Source organism: Callithrix jacchus, chromosome 3, assembly GCF_049354715.1.
Source record: "Callithrix jacchus isolate 240 chromosome 3, calJac240_pri, whole genome shotgun sequence".
Taxonomy (NCBI): domain Eukaryota; kingdom Metazoa; phylum Chordata; class Mammalia; order Primates; family Cebidae; genus Callithrix; species Callithrix jacchus.
The window spans coordinates 120037640-120056992 of record NC_133504.1 but is presented as its reverse complement, the minus strand read 5'-3'; the positions used below and the strand labels follow the sequence as shown (position 1 = coordinate 120056992).

The window sequence follows — 19353 nt, the reverse complement described above, 5'->3', positions numbered from 1 at the left end:
TTTGTGTATCCTTGCATGTGAGATGGGTTTCCCGGATACAGCACACTGATGGGTTTTGGATTTTTATCCAATTTGCCAGTCTGTGTCTTTTGATTGGTGCATTTAGTCCATTTACATTTAGGGTTAAGATTGTTATGTGTGAATTTGAAACTGCCATTTTGATGCTAAGTGGCTGTTTTGCCTGTTAGTTGTTGTAGATTCTTCATTATGTTGAAGCTCGTTAGCATTCAGTGTGATTTTGGAATGGCTGGTACTGGTTGATCCTTTCTATGTGTAGTGCCTCTTTTAGGAGCTCTTGTAAAGCAGGCCTGGTGGTGACAAAATCTCTGAGTACTTGCTTGTTCGCAAAGGATTTTATTTTTCCTTCACTTCTGAAGCTCAGTTTGGCTGGATATGAAATTCTGGGTTGAAAGTTCTTTTCTTTAAGAATGTTGAATATTGGCCCCCACTCTCTTCTGGCTTGTAGTGTTTCTGCCGAGAGATCTGCTGTGAGTCTGATGGGCTTCCCTTTGTGGGTGACCCGACCTTTCTCTCTGGCTGCCCTTAGTATTCTCTCCTTTATTTCAACCCTGTTGAATCTGACGATTATGTGCCTTGGGGTTGCTCTTCTTGCGGAATATCTTTGTGGTGTTCTCTGTATTTCCTGCATTTGAATGTTGGCCTGTCTTGCTAGGTGGGGGAAATTTTCCTGGATGATGTCCTGAAGAGTATTTTCCAGCTTGGATTCATTCTCTTCGTCCCCTTCTGGTACACCTATCAAACGTAGGTTAGGTCTTTTCACATAGTCCCACATTTCTTGGAGACTTTGTTCATTCCTTTTTGCGCTTTTTTCTCTAATCTTGGTTTCTCGTTTTATTTCATTGAGTTGGTCTTCGACTTCAGATATTCTTTCTGCTGCTTGGTCAATTCGGCTATTGAAACTTGTGTTTGCTTCGTGAAGTTCTCGTATTGTGTTTTTCAGCTCCTTTAATTCATTCATATTCCTCTCTAAGTTATCCATTCTTGTTATCATTTCCTCGAATCTTTTTTCAAATCTTTTTTCAATGTTCTTAGTTTATTTGCATTGATTTAATACATGATCTTTTAGCTCACAAAAGTTTCTCATTATCCATCTTCTGAAGTCTAATTCCGTCATTTCGTCGCAGTCATTCTCCGTTCAGCTTTGTTCCCTTGCTGGTGAGGAGTTTTGGTCCTTTCTAGGAGGCGATGTGTTCTGGTTTCGGGTGTTTTCCTCCTTTTTGTGCTGGTTTCTTCCCATCTTTGTGGATTTGTCCGCTGGTCGTCTGCGTAGTTGCTGACTTTTCGATTGGGTCTCTGAGTGGACACCCAGAATGTTGATGATGAAGTATTTCTGTTGCTTTGTTTTCCTTCTACCAGTCTAGCCCCTTCGCTGTACGACTGCTGAGGTCCGCTCCAGACCCTGCTTGTCTGGGGTGCACCTCTAGCAGCTGTGGCACAGCGAGGGATGCTACCAGTTCCTTTTTCTGCTATCTTTGTCCCAGGATGATGCCTGCCTAATGTCAGTCTTTTGGATATAGAGGGGTCAGGGAGCTGCTTGAGGAGACAGTTTGTACTTTATATGGGCTTAATTGCTGAGCTGTGAGCTCTGTTGTTCATTCAGGGCTGTTAGGCTGCTATGTTTGATTCTGCTGCAACAGAGCTCATTAAAAAACCCCCGTTTTTTTTTTCTTTTCTCAAATGCTCTGTGTTGAGGGGTTTGGGCTTTATTTTTGGATGTTCGATGAGGTGTCCTGCCCAGCTAGAAGGCAGACTAGCCACTGTTTGGCTGCCGAGGCTCCGCCCTGCTGTTGTGTGATTCGTCCTGTTCCTACAGGCTCTGCTGTGCTCTCCGCCACGCCCTGCGGCGGAGTCTCTTCGTTGTAGTGTGTTGCCTCGGCTGCGGCAGGCTGCGTCAGCAGTGGGCGTGTATCTCAGTAGGGACGGGTTGCCTCGGCAACGGCTGGCTGCGTCAGCAGTGGGCGTGTATCTCAGTTGGGGCGGGTTGCCTCGGCAACGGCTGGCTGCGTCAGCAGTGGGCGTGTATCTCAGTTGGGGCAGGTTGCCTCCGTAGTGGTGGACGCCCCTCCCCCACAGAGCGTCTCGGACCGTCTGCTCGGGATAGTTGGAAATCGCGGTTTTGTTCGTCCCACTGGGTCCCCCAAACGATCTGATCCTGCAATCCCCTGGGCTGACCTACTGTCCAAGTCTCGTTCAGTCTCAAGTCCAGCCCTCTCAAGTCTCAGGTTGCCGGTTCAACAGGGCACCCGGACAAGCGCGCCCTGTGGGGATTGCTGGGTAGGGCCGGCCGCCACCACCCCGGCTGCCGGCTTCGCCAGGCAGACATACTGCCTGGCGTCCCGTGTCTTTTTTATACTTGGGAGTTTCCCCGTTCTGTGGGCAACAACGATCAGTCTGGAAATGCAGCTCGGACTCACCGTTTGCGGATTCAACGCGAGCTCCAGTCCTGGGTTGTTCTCACAGTGCCATCTTGAGTCCTCCCCCCGCCTTATATCATTCTTAAGCCTCTGCATTCTCATAGCTTATCTCCCTCTTACGAGTGAGAACATGCAATGTTTGTGTTTCTATTCCTGAGTTACTTAACTTAGAATAATGGTCCCCAATTCCATCCAGGTTGCTGTGAATGCCATTAATTGAATCCTTTTTATAGCTGAGTTGTATTCCATGGTGTGTGTATATATATATACACACATACACACACACCATGGAATATGTGTATGTACACACACACACACACACCATGGAATACAACAGAATTGTGGTATAAATATATATAACACAATTTCCTTTTTTTTTTAATAGCACAATGTCTTAATCCACTCGTTGATTGATGGGCATTTGGACTGGTTTCATGTTTTTGCAATTGAGAATTGTGCTGCTATAAACATACATGTGCAAGTATCATTTTCTTGTAATGACTCTTTTCTTCTGGTAGATACCCAGTAGTGGAATTGCTGGATCAAATGATAGTGCTACTTTAATTTTTTAAGGAATCTACACACTGTTTTCCGTAGTGGTTGTAGTATTAGTAGTTTACATTCCCACCAGCAGCATAAGAGTGTTTCCTTTTCACCACGTCCATGCCAACATCTATTATTTTTTGATTTTTTGACTATGGCTATTCTTATAGGCGTAAGATGATAGCACATTGTGGTTTTGATTTGTGTTTCTCTGATCTTTTGTGATGTTGTTTTTTCATATGTTTGTTAGCCATTTGTATAACTTCTTTTGAGAATTGTCTCTCCATGTCCTTGCAGGCAGGAGTAAGGTAGTATCACATTGTGGTTTTGATTTGTGTTTCCCTGATCATTTGTGATTTATTTTTTTTTTATGTTTGTTGGCCATTTGTGTATCTTCTTTTGAGAATTGTCTCTCCATGTCCTTAGCCCACTTTTTGTTGGGATTGTTTGTTTTTTTCTTCCTGATTTCTTTGAGTTTCTTGTAGATTCTGGATGTTAGTCCTTTGTCTGATGTATAGATTGCAAAGATTTTTCTCCCACTCTCTGGATTGTCTGTTTACTCTGCTAATTGTTTCCTTTGCTGTGCAGAAGCTTTTTAGTTTAATTAAGTCCCATCTATTTATCTTTGTTTTTATTGCATTTGCTTTTGCGTTTTTGGACATGAAGTCATTGCCTAAGCCAATGTCTAGAAGGTTTTTTCTGATGTCATCTTCTAGAATTTTTATAGTTTCAGGTCTTAGATTTAAGTCCTTGATCTGTCTTGAGTTGATTTTTGTATAAGGTAAGAGATGAGGATCCAGTTTAATTCTCCTACATGTGGCTAGCCAATTATCCCAGCATGTTTGTTGAATTGAGTATCCTTTCCCAACTTTATGTTTTTGTTTGCTTTGTCAAAGATGAGTTGGCTATAAGTATTTGGGTTTATTTCTGGGTTCTCTATTCTGTTCCATCGGTCTATGTGCCTGTTTTTATGCCAGTTCCATGCTGTTTTGATGCCTATGGCCTGATAGTATGGTTTGAAGTCAGGTAATATGATGCCTCCAGATTTGTTCTTTTTGCTTAGGCTTGCCTTGGCTAATTGGGCTCATTTTGGTTCCATATAAATTTTGTGATTTTTTTTTTCTGGTTCTGTGAAGAATGATGGTGGTATTTAGAGAGGAATTTCACTGAAATTGTATATTGCTTTTGACAGTATGGTCATTTTCACAATATTAATTCTACCTATCCATGAGCATGGGATGTTTCTATTTGTGTGTGTTGTCTATGGTTTCTTTCAGTAGTGTTTTTTTAGTTTTCCTTGTAGAAGTCTTTCACCTCTTTGGTTAGGCATATTCCTAAGTATTTTATTTTATTTTTTGCAGCTATTGTAAAGGAGGTTGAGTTCTTGACTTGATTGTCAGCTTGGCTGCTGTTAGTGTATAGCAGAAGTACTGATTTGTGTACATTAATTTTCTATCTTGAAACCTTGCTGAATTCATTTATCAGTTCTAGGAGTATTTTAGAGGAGTCTTCAGGGTTTTTAAAGGTATATGATCCTATCATTAGCAAATGGTGACAATTTGATTTCCTCTTTATTGATTTCAGTGCCCTTTATTTCTTTCTCTTGTCTGATTGCTCTGGCAAGACTTCCAGTACAATGTTGAATAAAAGTGGTGAGACTGCTCATCACTGTCTTGTTCCAGTTCTTAGGGGAAATGCTTTCAACTTTTCCCCATTCAGTGTTATCTTGGCTGTGAGTTTGTCATCATGGCTTTTATCACATTAAGGTATATCCCATATATGCTGATTTTGCTGAGGGTTTTAGTCATTAAGTGATACTGGCTTTTGTCAGAAGGTTTTTGCATCTATTGAAATGATCAAGTGATTTTTGCTTTTAATTCTGTTTATCACATTTGACTTGCGTATGTTAAATCATCCCTACATCCTGGTATGAAACCCACTTGATCATAGTGAATTATCTTTTTGATAAACTGTTGGATTTAGTTAGCTAGTATTTTGTGAATGATTTTTGCATCTATAGACCGGGAGTGGTGGCTCATACCTATAATCCCAGCACTTTGGGAGGCTGAGGTGGGTGGATCACCTGAGGTCAGGAGTTCAAGACCAGCCTGACCAACATAGTGAAACACCCGTGTCCACTAAAAATACAAAATTAGCTGGGCATAGTGGCACGTACCTGTAATCCCAGCTACTTGGGAGGCTGAGGCAGCAGAATCGCCTGAACCTGGGAGGCGGAGGTTGCAGTGAGCTGAGATTGTGCCACTGCACTCCAGCCTGGGCAAAAAGAGCAAAATTCTGTCTCAAAAAAATTTTGTTTCATCAATATTTATCAGAAATATTGATCTGTAGTTTTCTTTTTTTGTTATGTTTTTTCCTGCTTTGGTATTAGGGTGATATTGGCTTCATAGAACAATTTAGGGAAGATTTCCTATTTCTCTGTCTTGTAGAATAGTGTCAGCAGGATTGGTACCAGTTCTTCCTTGAATGCCTGATAGAATTCAGCTGTGAATTCATCATCTGGTTATGGAATTTTTTGTTCCATTTTTTTTTTTTTTAATCATTTCAATCTCACTGCTTGTTATTGGTCTGTTCAGAGTTTCTGTGTCTTCCCGGTTTAATCTAGGAGGGTTGTATATTTCCAGGAATTTATCCAGCTCCTCTAGGTTTTCTATGTGTATAAAGGTGTCAGAGTATGATGAAATAAAAAATGATCTTTTGTATTTCTGTGGTATCAGTTGTAATATCTCCCATTTCATTTTTTTTTTTTTAATGAAAGAAAGAAAGAGAAAGAGAAAAGGGGGAGAGAGAACAGGAGTCTTGCTCTATTGCCCAGGCTGGAATGCAATCTAAAAATAGGTATTGAAAACCTCTTTTATGTCAATAATTGTGCTGTTATTAACAGCAGAGGCAGGAAGGAATAAGGGAAGAAAATAACAAACAAACAGCCAAGCAATATTTCATTTAAATCTGTGAAATGCTATGCAAATGCTGAAGAGTGATTTGCTTCCATTTATGTGGTCCCTTACAAAATAGGTGTAAGTGATACTAAAAAAAATGTATGTTCTGTGGACCTGGGGTGAAGAATTCTATAAATATTCACTGAGTTTACTTGTTCCAGGTCTGAGTTCAAATCATAAATGTCCCTGTTAATTTTCTATCTCATTGATACGTCGAATGTTAACAATGTGGTGTCAAAGTCTCCCGCTATCATTGTGTGGTAGTCCAAGTCTCTTTATAAGTCACGGATAACTTGTCTTATGTATCTGGGTGCTCCTATATTGGGTGCATATATATTTATGATCATTGACTCCTATTGTTGCATTGATCCTTTTATCGTTATGTAATGTCCTTCTTTGTTTCTTTTAGTCTTGTTACTATTAAAGTCTATTTTGTCAGAGACGAAAGTTACAACTCCTGTATTTTTTTTTCTCTCCATTTGATTGGTGAGTCTTTCTCCAAACTTTTGTTTTGAGTCTTTGTGTGTTCTTGCTTATGAGATGGATCTGGATACAGAGTGCCGATGTGTTTTCACTTTTTATTCAGTTTGCGTGTCTATGTCTTTGGGGCGTTTAATCCATTTAAATTTAGGATTAATATTAATATTTGTGAATTTAATATTGTCATTTAATGCTATTTGACTGTTTTGCCCATTAGTTGATATAGATTCTTCATTATCGAGATACTCTTTACCTTTTGGTAAGTTTTTGGGATGACTGATACTGGTTGTTCCTTTCTGTGTGTAGTGGTTCTTTCAGAAGCTCTTGTAAAGCAGGCCTGGTGGTGATGAAATCTCTGAGTGCTTGCTTGTTCGTGAAAAATTTTATTTTTCCTTCATTTATAAGGCTTAGTTTAGCTGGATATGAGATTCTGGGTTGGAAATTCTTTTCTTTGAGGATATTGAATATTGACCCCCACTCTCTTCTAGTTTGTAGGGTTTCTCCTGAGAGATTTGCTGTAAGTCTGATAGGCTTCCCTTTATGGGTAACCTGACCTTTCTCTCTAGCTGCTCTTAGAATTTTCTCCTTTATTTCAACCCTGGTGAATCTAACAATTATGTGTCTTGGGGTTGCTACTTGAGAAATGTCTTTGTGGTGTTCTCTGTATTACCTGGAAGTTGAGTATTGTCCTGCCTTACTAGGTTAGGAAAGTTTTCCCGAACAATATCCTGAAGAATATTTTCCAGCTTGGATTCATTCTCTTCATGACGTTCAGGTACACCTATCAAACGTAAATTAGGTCTTTTCACATAGTCCCATATTTCTTGGAGACTTTGCTCATTCCTTTTTACCTTTTCTTCTCTAACCTTGTCTTCTTGTTTCATTTCATTAAATTGGTCTTTGACCTCTGACATCCTTTCTTCTGCTTGATCAATTCGAGTGTTAAAACCTGTGCATACTTCACAGAGTTCTCGTATTGTATTCTTCAGTTCTATTAATTCACTTATATTCCTCTCTAAATTGTATATTCTTGTTAGGATTTCATCAAACCTTTTTTCAAGGTTCTTAGTTTCTTTACATTGGGCTAGAACATGTTCTTTTATCTCACAAAAGTGTCTTTATTATCCACCTTCTGAAGCCTAATTCTGTTATTGGAACGCACTCGTTCTCCATCAGGCCTTGTTCCCTTGTAGATGAGGAACTGTGATCCTTTGTAGAGGGAGAGGCATTCTGATTTTGAATATTCTCAGCCTTTTTACTCTGGTTTTTTCCCATCATTGTAAATTTATCTACCTGTCGTCTTTGTAATTACCAACTTTCAAATTAGGTCTCCGAGTGGACGTCCAACTTGTTAATTCCCAGGGCCGAAATCTGAGCAACCACTGCGTCTGCTAAAACAGCGGTGTCAAGATTCTTGGTGCTTTTCTGCCCAGGAGTCTCCAGTCTGGCTTCCCTCCTGAATCCCTTCTTCATTTAGCTGAATGGGCGACCCTGCCTTCGTGGAGCTCCAAATGTCAACCAAAAGGCGACCCAGTCCCATTTACTCTGCACCAAGAACCACCGCGCTGGGGTGCTGTCCAAACTGCCATGCCGGCCACAAGAGTTGTGCTGGCGACCCTTGGGGCTCCTCCACTGGGAATCTCCTGATCTGTGAGCAACAGAAATTCGTCTGAAAGTGTGGTGTCCTCTCGTTCTCTGCGCTTTAACTGAGAGCTACAAGCCTGAGCTGCTAGTGATCGGCCATCTTGGATCTCTCTCCCCCTCATTTCATTTCTAATTGAGTTTTTGGATTTTTTCTTTTCTTTCCTCGGTTAATCTCACTAATAATCTATCAATTTTATTTATCTTTCCAAAGAGCCAGCCTTTTGTTTCATTTATCTTTTGTATTTTTGTTTGTTTCCACTGCATTTAATTCGGCTCTGATCTTGATTATTTCTTTTCTTTTGCTTGGTGTGGGTTTCGTTTCTTCTTGTTTCTCTAGTTCTTTGAGGTATGACCTTAGATTGTCTTAGATTGTCTCTTTGTGCTCTTTAAGATTTTTCAGTGTAGACATTTAAGGCTATGAACTTTCTTCTTAGCACTGCCTTTGCTGAATCCCAGAGGTTTTGATAGGCTTTGTCACTCTTATTCAGTTCAAAGAATTTTCTAATTTTAATCTTGATTTTATGTTAACCCAATGATCATTCAGGAGCAGGTTATTTAATTTCCACGGTTTTGAAGCTTCCTTTTGGAGTTGACTTCCACTTTTATTCGACTGTGATCTGAGAGAGTGCTTGATATGATTTCAGTTTTCTTAAATTTATTGAGACTTGTTTTGTGGCCTATCACATGGTTTATCTTGGAGAATCTTCTATGTGCTGATGAATGGAATGTGTATTCTGCAGTTGTTGATTAGAATGTTGTGTAAATATCTGTTAAGTTCATTTGATATAGGGTATATTTAAAAATCCATTGTTTTCTTTGTTGACTTTCTGTCTTGATGACCTGTCTAGTGCTGTCAGTGGAGTATTGAAATCTCTCACTATTATTATGTTGCTGTCTACCTTATTTCTTAGGTTTAGTAGTAATTGTTTTATAAATTTGGGATCTCCGGCATGGGTGCGTATATATTTAAGATTATGATATTTTCCTGTTTGACAAGTTTTTTTGTCATTTTGTAATGTCAAAATATAATATCTTTTTTTAAAAACTGCTTTTGCTTTAAAGTTTGTTTTGCCTGATACTAAGAATAGCTACTCCTGGTCACTTTTGGTGTCCATTGCATGGAATATTTTGTTCCCACCCCTTTACTTAAGTTGATTTGAGTCCTTATGTATTATGTTAGTCTCTTGAAGATAGTAGATTCTTGGCTGGTTAATTCTTATCCATTCTGCTATTCCATATCTTTTAAGCATTTAGGTCACTTACATTCACCATTGGTATTGAGATGTGAGGTACTATTCTATTCATTGTGCTACTTGTTGCTGGAAACTTTTTTGAAAAATTTATTATGTTTTTGTTTTATAGGTTCTGTGAGATTTATGTTTTAAGGTAGTTCTATTTTGGTGTATTTCAAAGATTTGTTTCAAGATTTAGAGCTCCTTTTAGCAGTTCTTCTAGTGCTGGTTTGGTGTTGGCAAATTTTCTCAGCATTTGTTTGTCTGAAAAAGACTATATCTTTCCTTCATTTATGAAGCTTAGTTTCACTGGATACAAAATTATTGACTGATAACTTTTTTTGTTTTGTTTTATTTTAAGGAGACTGAAGATGGGGCCCTAATCTCTTCTAGCTTGTAGGGTTTCTGCAGAGAAATCTGCTGTTAAATCTGATAGGTTTTCCTTTATAGGTTACCTGGTGCTTCTTCACAGCTTTTAAGATCCTTTCTTTCATCTTAACTTTGGATAGCCTGGTGACTATGTGCCTAGGCAATGATCTTTTTGTGATAAATTTCCCAGACGTTCTTTGAGCTGCTTTGTATTTATATCTCTAGCAAAGCTGGTAAGTTTTCCTTGATTATTCCCTGAAATATGTTTTCAAACTTTCAGATTTCTATTCTTCCTCAGGAACACCAGTTATTCTTAGTTTTAATGATTTAACACAATCCCAACTTCTTGGAGGCTTTATTTATTTCGATTCTCTTTTCTTTATATTTGTGGATTGAGTTAATTCAAAAATCTTGTCTTCGTGAAGTTCTTTATTCTGCTTGTTTGATTCTATTGCTGAGACTTTCCAGTACATTTTGCATTTCTTGAAGTGTGTCCTTTATTTCCAGAAGTTGTGATTATTTTATTTATGCTACCTAGTTCACTGAAGATTAGTCCCTTCATATCTTGTATTACTGTTTTGATTTCATTAAGTTAGACTTTACCTTTCTCTGGTGCCTCCCTTGATTAGCTTAATAATCAACCTTCTGAATTCTTTTTCTGGCAATTCAGGGATTTCTTCTTGATTTAGATCCATTTCAATCCTTTGCTGATAAGCTGTGTGTGATCTTTTGGGAGCTGTTTAAGAACCTTGGTTTTGTCATATTACCACAGTTGTTTTTCTGGTTCCTTCTTATTTGAGCAGACTATGTCAGAGAGATATTCTGAAGCTCAAGGACTGCTGTTCAGATTTTTTGTCCCACTGGGTGTTCCCTTAATGTAGTGCTCTCCTCCATCCCCTAGGGATGGGGCTTCCTGAGAGCCAAACTGTAGTCATTATTATTTCTCTTCTGGATCTGGCCACCCAGCAGAGTTACCACGCTCTGTGCTGATACTGGGGCATGTCTGCAAGGAGTGCTCTGATGGGAATTGTCTTCAGGTCTCTCAGCCATGGATAGCAGCAGTTTTTCAGCTGTCTCTGGGGACTGCCAGAGCAATCCACTTCCTTCAAAGGGTCTGTGGGTTCTCCTGATCCACCTTTGTCTTATTACCTGATGCTGGTCCCTCTGCCGAGAAGATCCTCTTTGTCCTTCAAAATTCGTCATCCTTTAAGATTCAGCTTAGATATTACCTTCTTTGGTATAAGTAAAGCCTTCTTTATCAATCAGTTGTGTTTTAGTGTCTAGCTTGTAATCTTCTTAAGGGCAAAGTTTGTACCTTATTCATCTTAGTGTTCCTGGTTCCCTGTGTTGCTTGACAGAGTCGGGGTTAGTAAATGTTGCTAAATTATATGGTGTTAACATCTAAAAATTAGGAAGGTAGTAAAGGATTCATTAGGCAGAGAGAAAAATTCTTATTTTTCCCTCTTAAATGTATACTCTTTTAGTGTTTCACTTAGTTTCCCTTTTTTTCTCCCCTTAGTATACAACATGCTCATTTGTGTTTTTCAGACAACTGATACTTCATTTTCCTTACATAAAGATGACCAATTTCACTTTGGGAGGTCAAGGTGGACGGATCACCTGAGGTCAGGAGTTCAAGACCAGCCGGACCAACATGGTGAAACCCCGTCTCTATTAAAAATACAAAAATTAGCTGGGCAAGGTGGTGGGCACTGCAAGTCCCAGCTACTTGGGAGGCTGAGGCAGGAGAATCTCTTGAATCTGGGTGGCAGAGGTTGCAGTGAGCTGAGATTGTGCCATTTTACTCCAGCCTGGTGACAACAGAGTAAGACTCTGTCTCAAAGAAGAAAAAAATCACCAACTTGTAATAGCTTTGTCCAGAGTCATAAGCTAGTAAGGTGGTAGAGGTGGTGTTTGTCTGCCTTAAGTGCTCTGACACGTAGCTACTGGGCCACTCCTTACCATGTGTGTGCCTATGAATAAGTTATAGAGTTGTCTGAGTCTCAGTTTATAAGTGTAAATAAAAGGTAATAGCACCTATCTCATAAGGTCTTGGGAGAAATGAATATCTATGTGAACACTTAAAGCTTGGCCCAAAGTAAGAACCCAATAAACAGAGCTACTGTTATTGTCATTATTATTACTACTACTTTATGTTGCATAGGAGACATATAGATAATCATTCTTTTCTTGGTTTAGACTATTAGGAGTCATGGAAATTATGAGTTTTGGCCCATCCTCAAAAGCCCTTTGCCAGGCCACACTTTATATAGTCTTAGACTATTACATTTGGAAGGGATTTTGGAGGACAAATGGTCTAACAATTGCTTATTCAAAGCTGTGGTCCTCTCTGCAGTTTTCAGTCCAAGGTGATTAGTCATCTAGAGACTGTTGGAACATTTATAGTAATAGAAGCTGCCACTTTAGAAGGAATGTGATTGTTTAAAAATCATGTATGTGTACTTTGCTTTTTTTTTCAGTTCAGTCTTCTGTAAGATTGTAAAAGTCCTTTATTTACACTGTAATCCTTAGTCCTCCAAAATATTTGAACAGGCTAACTTCTATATTAGTGGTTCTCAAAGTGTGGCCCAGGGATCCTTTTTAACTCAGATACTTTCCCCAGGAATCTTTCTTCTTTTATCCCCTTTCTTTTAAATCAGAGAATCTGTGAAGACCCTAGTAGTACAGACTGAATTCTTTATGTGCATTTTTTCTGTAGCAAGATTCAGTGACCTAAAAATGTTTAAGAATCACTGGCTTGGACATGTTTGTGATTACATTTTGCCCTGAGATGAATTATGGCATGTGCATCTCAAGGGGACAGGAAAAAAAAAAAAGGTTAAGAACCACTGATTTTTAGTTTTCTCATAATGATAAGAAAGTTATTGAATAAAAAGGTTAGGAATTACACAAAAAGGGGAATATCTCAGAGTTAAACAGAGTTAGAGACATAAAGTTTACCTGTATCCACTGAGCCATTACCCTGACATCTTTTGTAGAAGTCTTCCATCTAGTCTGCTTAGGGAGTTGTTTCCAATATAATAAGGGATGCTAAGCAGAAAGTAGGATTCAGCAAAGCGATGTTATTTGTTTCCTGTTTGTTTGTTTTAAAACATGTATGCTCCAGAATAAGGAATAACTTTTATCTTACAGTAGATAAACACTTTAGTTAAATATAGATAGTATTGTGACTGTTATATATTCAGATACACACAAGTGCACAAGCACAAATATAGGACATAGTCCTATCTCCCCTTCAAGATCAACCCCATCCCTATTTTTTTTCCCTTGCTATACCAAGTCATATACTGTGCTATTGGTAATCTAATGGATAATATTCTCTCCTCGAAATAGTCATCCTGCTTCCTTATGTTAAATAAAATGTTATTGCATGGGAAAGTACTATTGAAGTGCAGACTTAGAAGTAGGCAGCAAACCTTGTAAGTGTTGCTTTCCTGAGCTCTCTAGATCATTATCAGCCCAAATGAATTCCTTTGTGAGTTTTGATAAAACTCAGGCACACTTACATTTTATTTTTGTACACAGCTGTCTATCTTGTCATCCCTAGCCAATTAAATAATCCCAGTAATGCCTATGAGATATGTAACATTTTCATAATTTTATATAGTGTCTAAAATAAAAACTATTATGGCTATACATATATTTTAAAATTCAGTAGAGGGCACAGCACCATATAATAAAGATGCTAATGGCAAAAGTATAAACTATGTTTTTCTTTCTTTTTTTTTTTTTTTCTTTCGAGATGAAATCTCACTCTGTTGCCCAGGCTGGAGTGCAGTGGTGCGATCTTGGCTCACTGCCACCTTCACCTCCCAGGTTCAAGCGATTTTCTTGCCTCAACCTCCTGAGTAGCTGGGATTACAGGTGCCCACCACCACGCCCAGCTAAATTTTGTATTTTTTGGTAGAGATGGGGTTTCACTGTGTTGGCCAGGCTGGTCTCTAACTTCTGATCTCATAATCTGCCTGTCTCAGCCTCCCCAAATGCTGGGATTACAGGTGTGAGCCACCGCACCCGGCCTTAAACTGTGTTTTAAAACATTTTTGTGTTTTTTTTTTTAAAAACAAATTGATAAAATCATTGAGGGCATCCTAATAATGAAAGTTGCAGGGAACATAATTGTTTTATATTTTTGAAACATGCATTGACATTTTAGCTTGCTATAGGAATGGCAATATAAAGCTGCAAGAGTATAGTTACAAAAATCTGAGAAGTTAATGTATATACTCTACCAGTATAGCCCGTAACTATTTAAAAAGATAGATTGGAAACCTTGCTTTTCCTTATCTCTTTTCCAAATTTAAAGTATGTATAGGTCTTTAGCAAGGGATGTAGAGCTCATTAGAGCTGTGATGGTTACTTCAGTTTATAATAGAAAGAAGGACAATTTGAGGTAAAGTGGAGAATTAAGAAGGAGTTGAAGGCAGGGACACATGCTGATGGCTTTAGCCTTTTCTTTTTAATTTTTCAACATAGAATATGTAAGGTACCTTCTCTGCCAGTGAGCTACTTGCTTCAATGCAAATTAAAGTCTATATGGTCTATGGGCTTAATAAGGTGAACTATGCATTGCTTTTATTTTTCTTCCTCTCAGAACTTCTACTTACGGATTGGCATAAAGTGAGAATTCCTCCAGTAATGAGAGGATTCCTAAATGAGAATTCCGCCTTTCTCGTTTAGGATTTGGTACTGCATGATGCCCAAGTGGGTGTTGAATAAATGCTGTTCGATGATGATAAAAAAGGAAGAATTCTCTTTATGCTTATGTGGGGCACATTTCTCACAGTGCTCTCAGAGACTTTGGAAACAGAAATCTTGTTTGACTTCAACTGTTGTACTATATGATTTTTGCCTGTTAAGCTACTATAATTTTATGTGATTTTTTTTGTTTTTTTTTTGAGACAGAATTTTGCTGTTGTTACCCAGGCTGGAGTGCAGTTGTGGGACCTCAGCTCACTGCAACCACTGCTTCCTGCGTTCAAATGATTCTCCTGTCTCAGCCTCCCAACTAGCTGGGATTACAGTCATCCACCACCACAGCTGGCTGATTTTTATAGTAGAGACGGGGTTTCACCATGTTTTCCAGGCTGGTCTCAAACTCCTGACCTCAGGTGATCCACCCACCTCTGTCTCCCAAAGTGCTGGAATTAAAGGTGTGAGCCACCGTGCCCGGCCATGAATTTTAAGAAGCTGATTAATTTGGCACAGTGCAAAATCCTGTAAACATTTGAATGTAATATAACAGATTTTATTTGGAATATTTAGGAAGAATAAGAGTCATTGAATTTGAATATTAAACACAAAGACTTTTCAAGAGTGTAAGTTGAGTTTAGGAGTTTTATGAATACGACTCATTCATTGTATATTTACTTACTGCTAAATGACAAGGTAATCATTATTACATAGACTATTTGAAAAATTACAATGTTAGACAATATCTTGAAATTGTTTCTGTGTGAGATGTATTGTCTGAGTGCATGTAGCAAGCAATTTTATTTTGGACTCATGAAAACATTAATTTCTAAACATTTTCTTACTTTCTTTTAAATCGACAGACTTCAAGGGAAAATATCATTGTTTCCTTTGGGGAGGGTGGGTGTAGGGAATTATGTATTCTGTTCCAAGATATGCTTTGGGAAAATTACTTGGAAGTCAAGAACTCTAAAGTGGAAAATCTTCCACTTCAATTTGCTGTAATATGTTCTATAAATCTATTAAATGTTGACATGTGAAGACATGTAAATGTGGCATTTGAAACAAAGAACTGTAGAGGTTTTTCCCTTTCACAGTAGGGTCACTTCATGGATAAGTTGCATTGGTTGAATATTTGAAAAATACTCTGGAAGAACTGTATTATCTTCTCGCTTTCTAATCATTAATGTTACATGTATTCTTTTCTTTCAGTTGGATATGTCAAGTGACCAGATAGCTGCCAATCTGCAAGCAGTTATTAATGAAGTTTGTAGGCACAGACCACTGAGTTTGGGTAAGTGGTTTGCTGAGGGTAGACTTCCCTATGACCCTATGATACTTTAAAAAATGTAAAATATGAAGAAAAAAATCAAGTTCACATGCAAGTATAATAGCAAAATGTAAAATATTAAATAAAACATCAAGTTAACATGCTGTTTTATATTTCCAGGGATTACATAAATAAAATTTAATTATCCAAAGGATTTCTCTAGCATTAATAAGGAATGCATCCTGAAACCTTTGTAGATTCCTACATTATTACTACTAACAAATGTAACAAAGTTTGAAAGAAAACTGTAACTGATTGCTTTAAACTTACAATGATGTTAGGGACTAGAATTATTTCTAAAATGATATTTTGAAGCCAGATCATTCACTTTGTCATTGGCACTAGCAATTGGTTTTCTTAATCTTATTTATTACAGGAAAGAAAGAAGATCAGTTTATTGTGTCATGAGAGTCACTTACAAATGAGTAGATTCACAGAGAATCACTCAGCTCGATCGAGATTCGGAAGTTGTGTAGTAGGCTAGAACACCGGCTGGTCCAGTTCCTTTATCATTGCATTGTGTGTTCTTCAAATTCCTTCCACAGACAAATTTCACTTGTGGATGGTTGAAGCCAAGCACGGGTCCATTATACTCAAATGACTGTTCATTTGTAGGCTTACCATAATAAGAATTTATCAGGTGTAGTTTGATAACCAAGTTTATAATTAAAACACAATCCTAAGCTATTTTTCACTTTCTTTGAGAGTTAACTATACTGATGAATAAATATCATACTTGTTAATTCTCTTGTCCTAAATATGGCCATACTACTAAATAATTGTGTATGTATAGAGTCTTTCTTTCTTTCTTTCCTCTTTTTTCTTTTCTTTTTTTTTCTTTCATTATACTTTAAGTTCCGGGTTACATGTACAGAACATGCAGATTTGTTACATAGATATACACGTGCCATGGTGATTTGCTGCATCCATCCCCCTGTCATCTATGTTAGGTATTTCTCCTAATGTTAGCCCTCCTCAATCTCCCATGTATGGATTCTTACAGTCCACAGATAACTTTGATTTCAGTACAACATTCTCTGAGACAATAGTAAGAATAGATGATGGACAGCAAATCCTCAAAATGTTGTTATTCTCTTCCTGCTATTTCAAATAAAGCCCCTTAGCATGTTTAAATATTTGGATTCTTTTTGCCATTTTATTTTATTTTTTTGAGATGGAGTCTTGCTCTGTCACCCACGCTGGAATGCAGTGAGTAGCATGATGTTAGTTCACTGCAACCTCCGCCTCCCAGGTTCAAGTGATTCTCCTGCCTCAGCTTCCTGAGTAGCTGGGATTACAAGTGTCTGCCACCATGCTGGCTAATTTTTGTATTTTTAGTAGAGATGGGGTCTTACCATGTTGGCCAGGGTGGTGATGAACTCAGACTTCAGGTGATCCACTCACCTTGGCCTCCCAAAGTGCTGGGATTACAGGCATGAGCTGCTGTGCCCAGCTGTGTTTTGCTGTTTTAAATGAAGCCCCTTAATGTTGTTCTTAAGAAAAGCATTTTAGTTCTTAGGAAATTTTATCAACTGTGTGGTAACATAAAGGTAGCATCTGTGCTGACTGTTTTAAATAAATATTTATAATATTTCCGTCAAATGTAAATATCACCACCTGCTCCCTTCACTGTTGACTTTGCAATAAAATTCTAGGTGATCATCTTCTCAAAGAGAGAAATGAATTATTAGTGAGTATGTGTAGTTTCAAGGATAAATCTCTAATATTCTAGAGTACAACTAGTTTGTCTTCTATTCTAGAAATGAAACTATCTTCCCCTTTTAATTCAAAATATTAGTTCAGTAATACAGTACTTTTCATGTGAAAATATGACATGAGTTCTACAAGTTTTCCTGTTGTGTATTTGTACAGCAGGTCTTTGAATAGCATCTGTTTTTTCAATGTTACTTCATTATAACATTGATTAAAAAAAATAGATTCCTGGCCAGAGCCTCTTTCTGTGTGGAGTTTGCATGTTCTCCTCATGTCTGCCTGGGTTCTCTGGGTACCTCAGTTTCCACCCACATCCCAAAGATGGGCATGTTAGGCTAGCTGGTGTGTCTGTATGGTCCCGGTGTGAATGTGGGAGGTGTGTACATGTGCCCTGCAGTGAGATGCTGTCTTATCCAGAGTTGTTTCCCACCTATGCTCTGACCTGCTGGGATAGGCTCTGGCCACCCACAACCCTGAACTGGAATAAGGGAATTGGAAGATGAATGAATGAATACAAACTGTTGTAAAATACAAATGTGTCAACTATATGATAATCATACAACTGCAGGATAATAGATGATGTGGTATCAAAGTACTCAGTGGACCAACCATATTTGTTAGTTTGTTTTTGAACTACATGGTGGGTGGCAGGAGGTGCTTCTTACAGTTTCACTTTGCAAACACTTATTCTTTAAGTCAAAGAATATGACTTAAATCAAAGAATAAGTGTTTGTAAAGTGAAAACTATAGCTATGTTTTTACATGACTCCTGTCACTTTGATTCACCCAAGTTGGGTAAATAATTATCTTACTTTTTTTTATTAATTTTAAATGTATGTATTGTTCACATTTATTTCAATGGTTAATATTAGAAGTGTTTGAGGTCTTTATTTAGAAACTTGGTGATATTTTTGTGACTAGACATATCCTGTAGATAGAAACTTAATGTTATTAATTAGCCTGTGGTAAAACCGGTTTCTTTCTAAGTTGTTTTGCTCGAAGTTGCAGTTTTCAAGAACCTAGTTAGAATATTAAATGAGGACTTACTTACTATATGTGCTTATGCGGTGGTTTTGTGGAATAAAATCAAAGTTGATTCTTGTTTTTGTTTCCAGGTCCCTTTGTGATACGTGCTTTCCTTCGTAGTTCAACAAGTGAAGGTTTATTACTGAAGATTGATCCATTGTTGCCAAAAGAAGGGAAATATGAAGAAAATGAAGAAGAAGATGCCTAAATGTGTTGAATTGTGAAATTATTTTCAGTGGTTTAAGAAGGAATGGAGAAAATTAGAAAACTGTATAATTTTTACATTTGGTATCTCATTATTTCTTGATTGTACTTGAAAGTGAACTTTAACATTGAAAATTCTTACAATCATTTCAAGAATAAGAAAATAAAATTTTCTCTTTGCCTGAATCTGCCTTTTAGACCCTGTGACATTTTATTTTTTAGAATCCAGAGTGTATGTACTGGTTATTATAGCAGCAATTTCTAGCTTAATAACTTTCCCTTGGGAGTCATAACCATCTGAGGGAATAGTAACATCCTCAGTTCCCATAAAGCAGAACATGGCAGAATCATGAGCTACAACACAAATATAACTATTTCTTTTTTAAAAAAAGAAAGAAAATGGGGATTCTAAAGAATTCTGAACACTATTTGTTTGATAGTTTGAACATAGAAAATTACTCACTAAAACATGTGTTGGGTAATCTCTTTTTAGGAATCAATCTGTAATTTTATTATATATATATATATATTTTATATATAAAATATGTATATGTTATATATTATGTAATTAAATATGTAATAATATATATTTGTAATAATACCATATATTTTAATGATGCTTGGCAATCTACAAGGCACTGTGTATAGTGTTTTCATATACTTGACCTCATTTGCTCCTGAATTATTTTAATAGCGTAATAAGTGGT

General features: G+C 37.6%; 1 protein-coding gene across 3 annotated transcripts in view; it reads left to right on the top strand.

Annotated features, from left to right (window-relative positions):
* Positions 1 to 18832, top strand: part of MRPL1 (mitochondrial ribosomal protein L1) — a 177586-nt gene extending 158754 nt beyond the window's left edge. For all 3 annotated transcript variants that reach the window (XM_078367007.1, XM_002745705.7, XM_008993109.5), the window contains 2 exons: positions 15586 to 15667; positions 18532 to 18832. In XM_078367007.1, coding sequence (XP_078223133.1) covers positions 15586 to 15667; positions 18532 to 18650 — 201 coding nt within the window. In that variant the 3' untranslated portion in view covers positions 18651 to 18832. The remainder of the gene's footprint in view (positions 1 to 15585; positions 15668 to 18531) is intronic.
* The last annotated feature ends 521 nt before the right edge of the window (positions 18833 to 19353 follow it).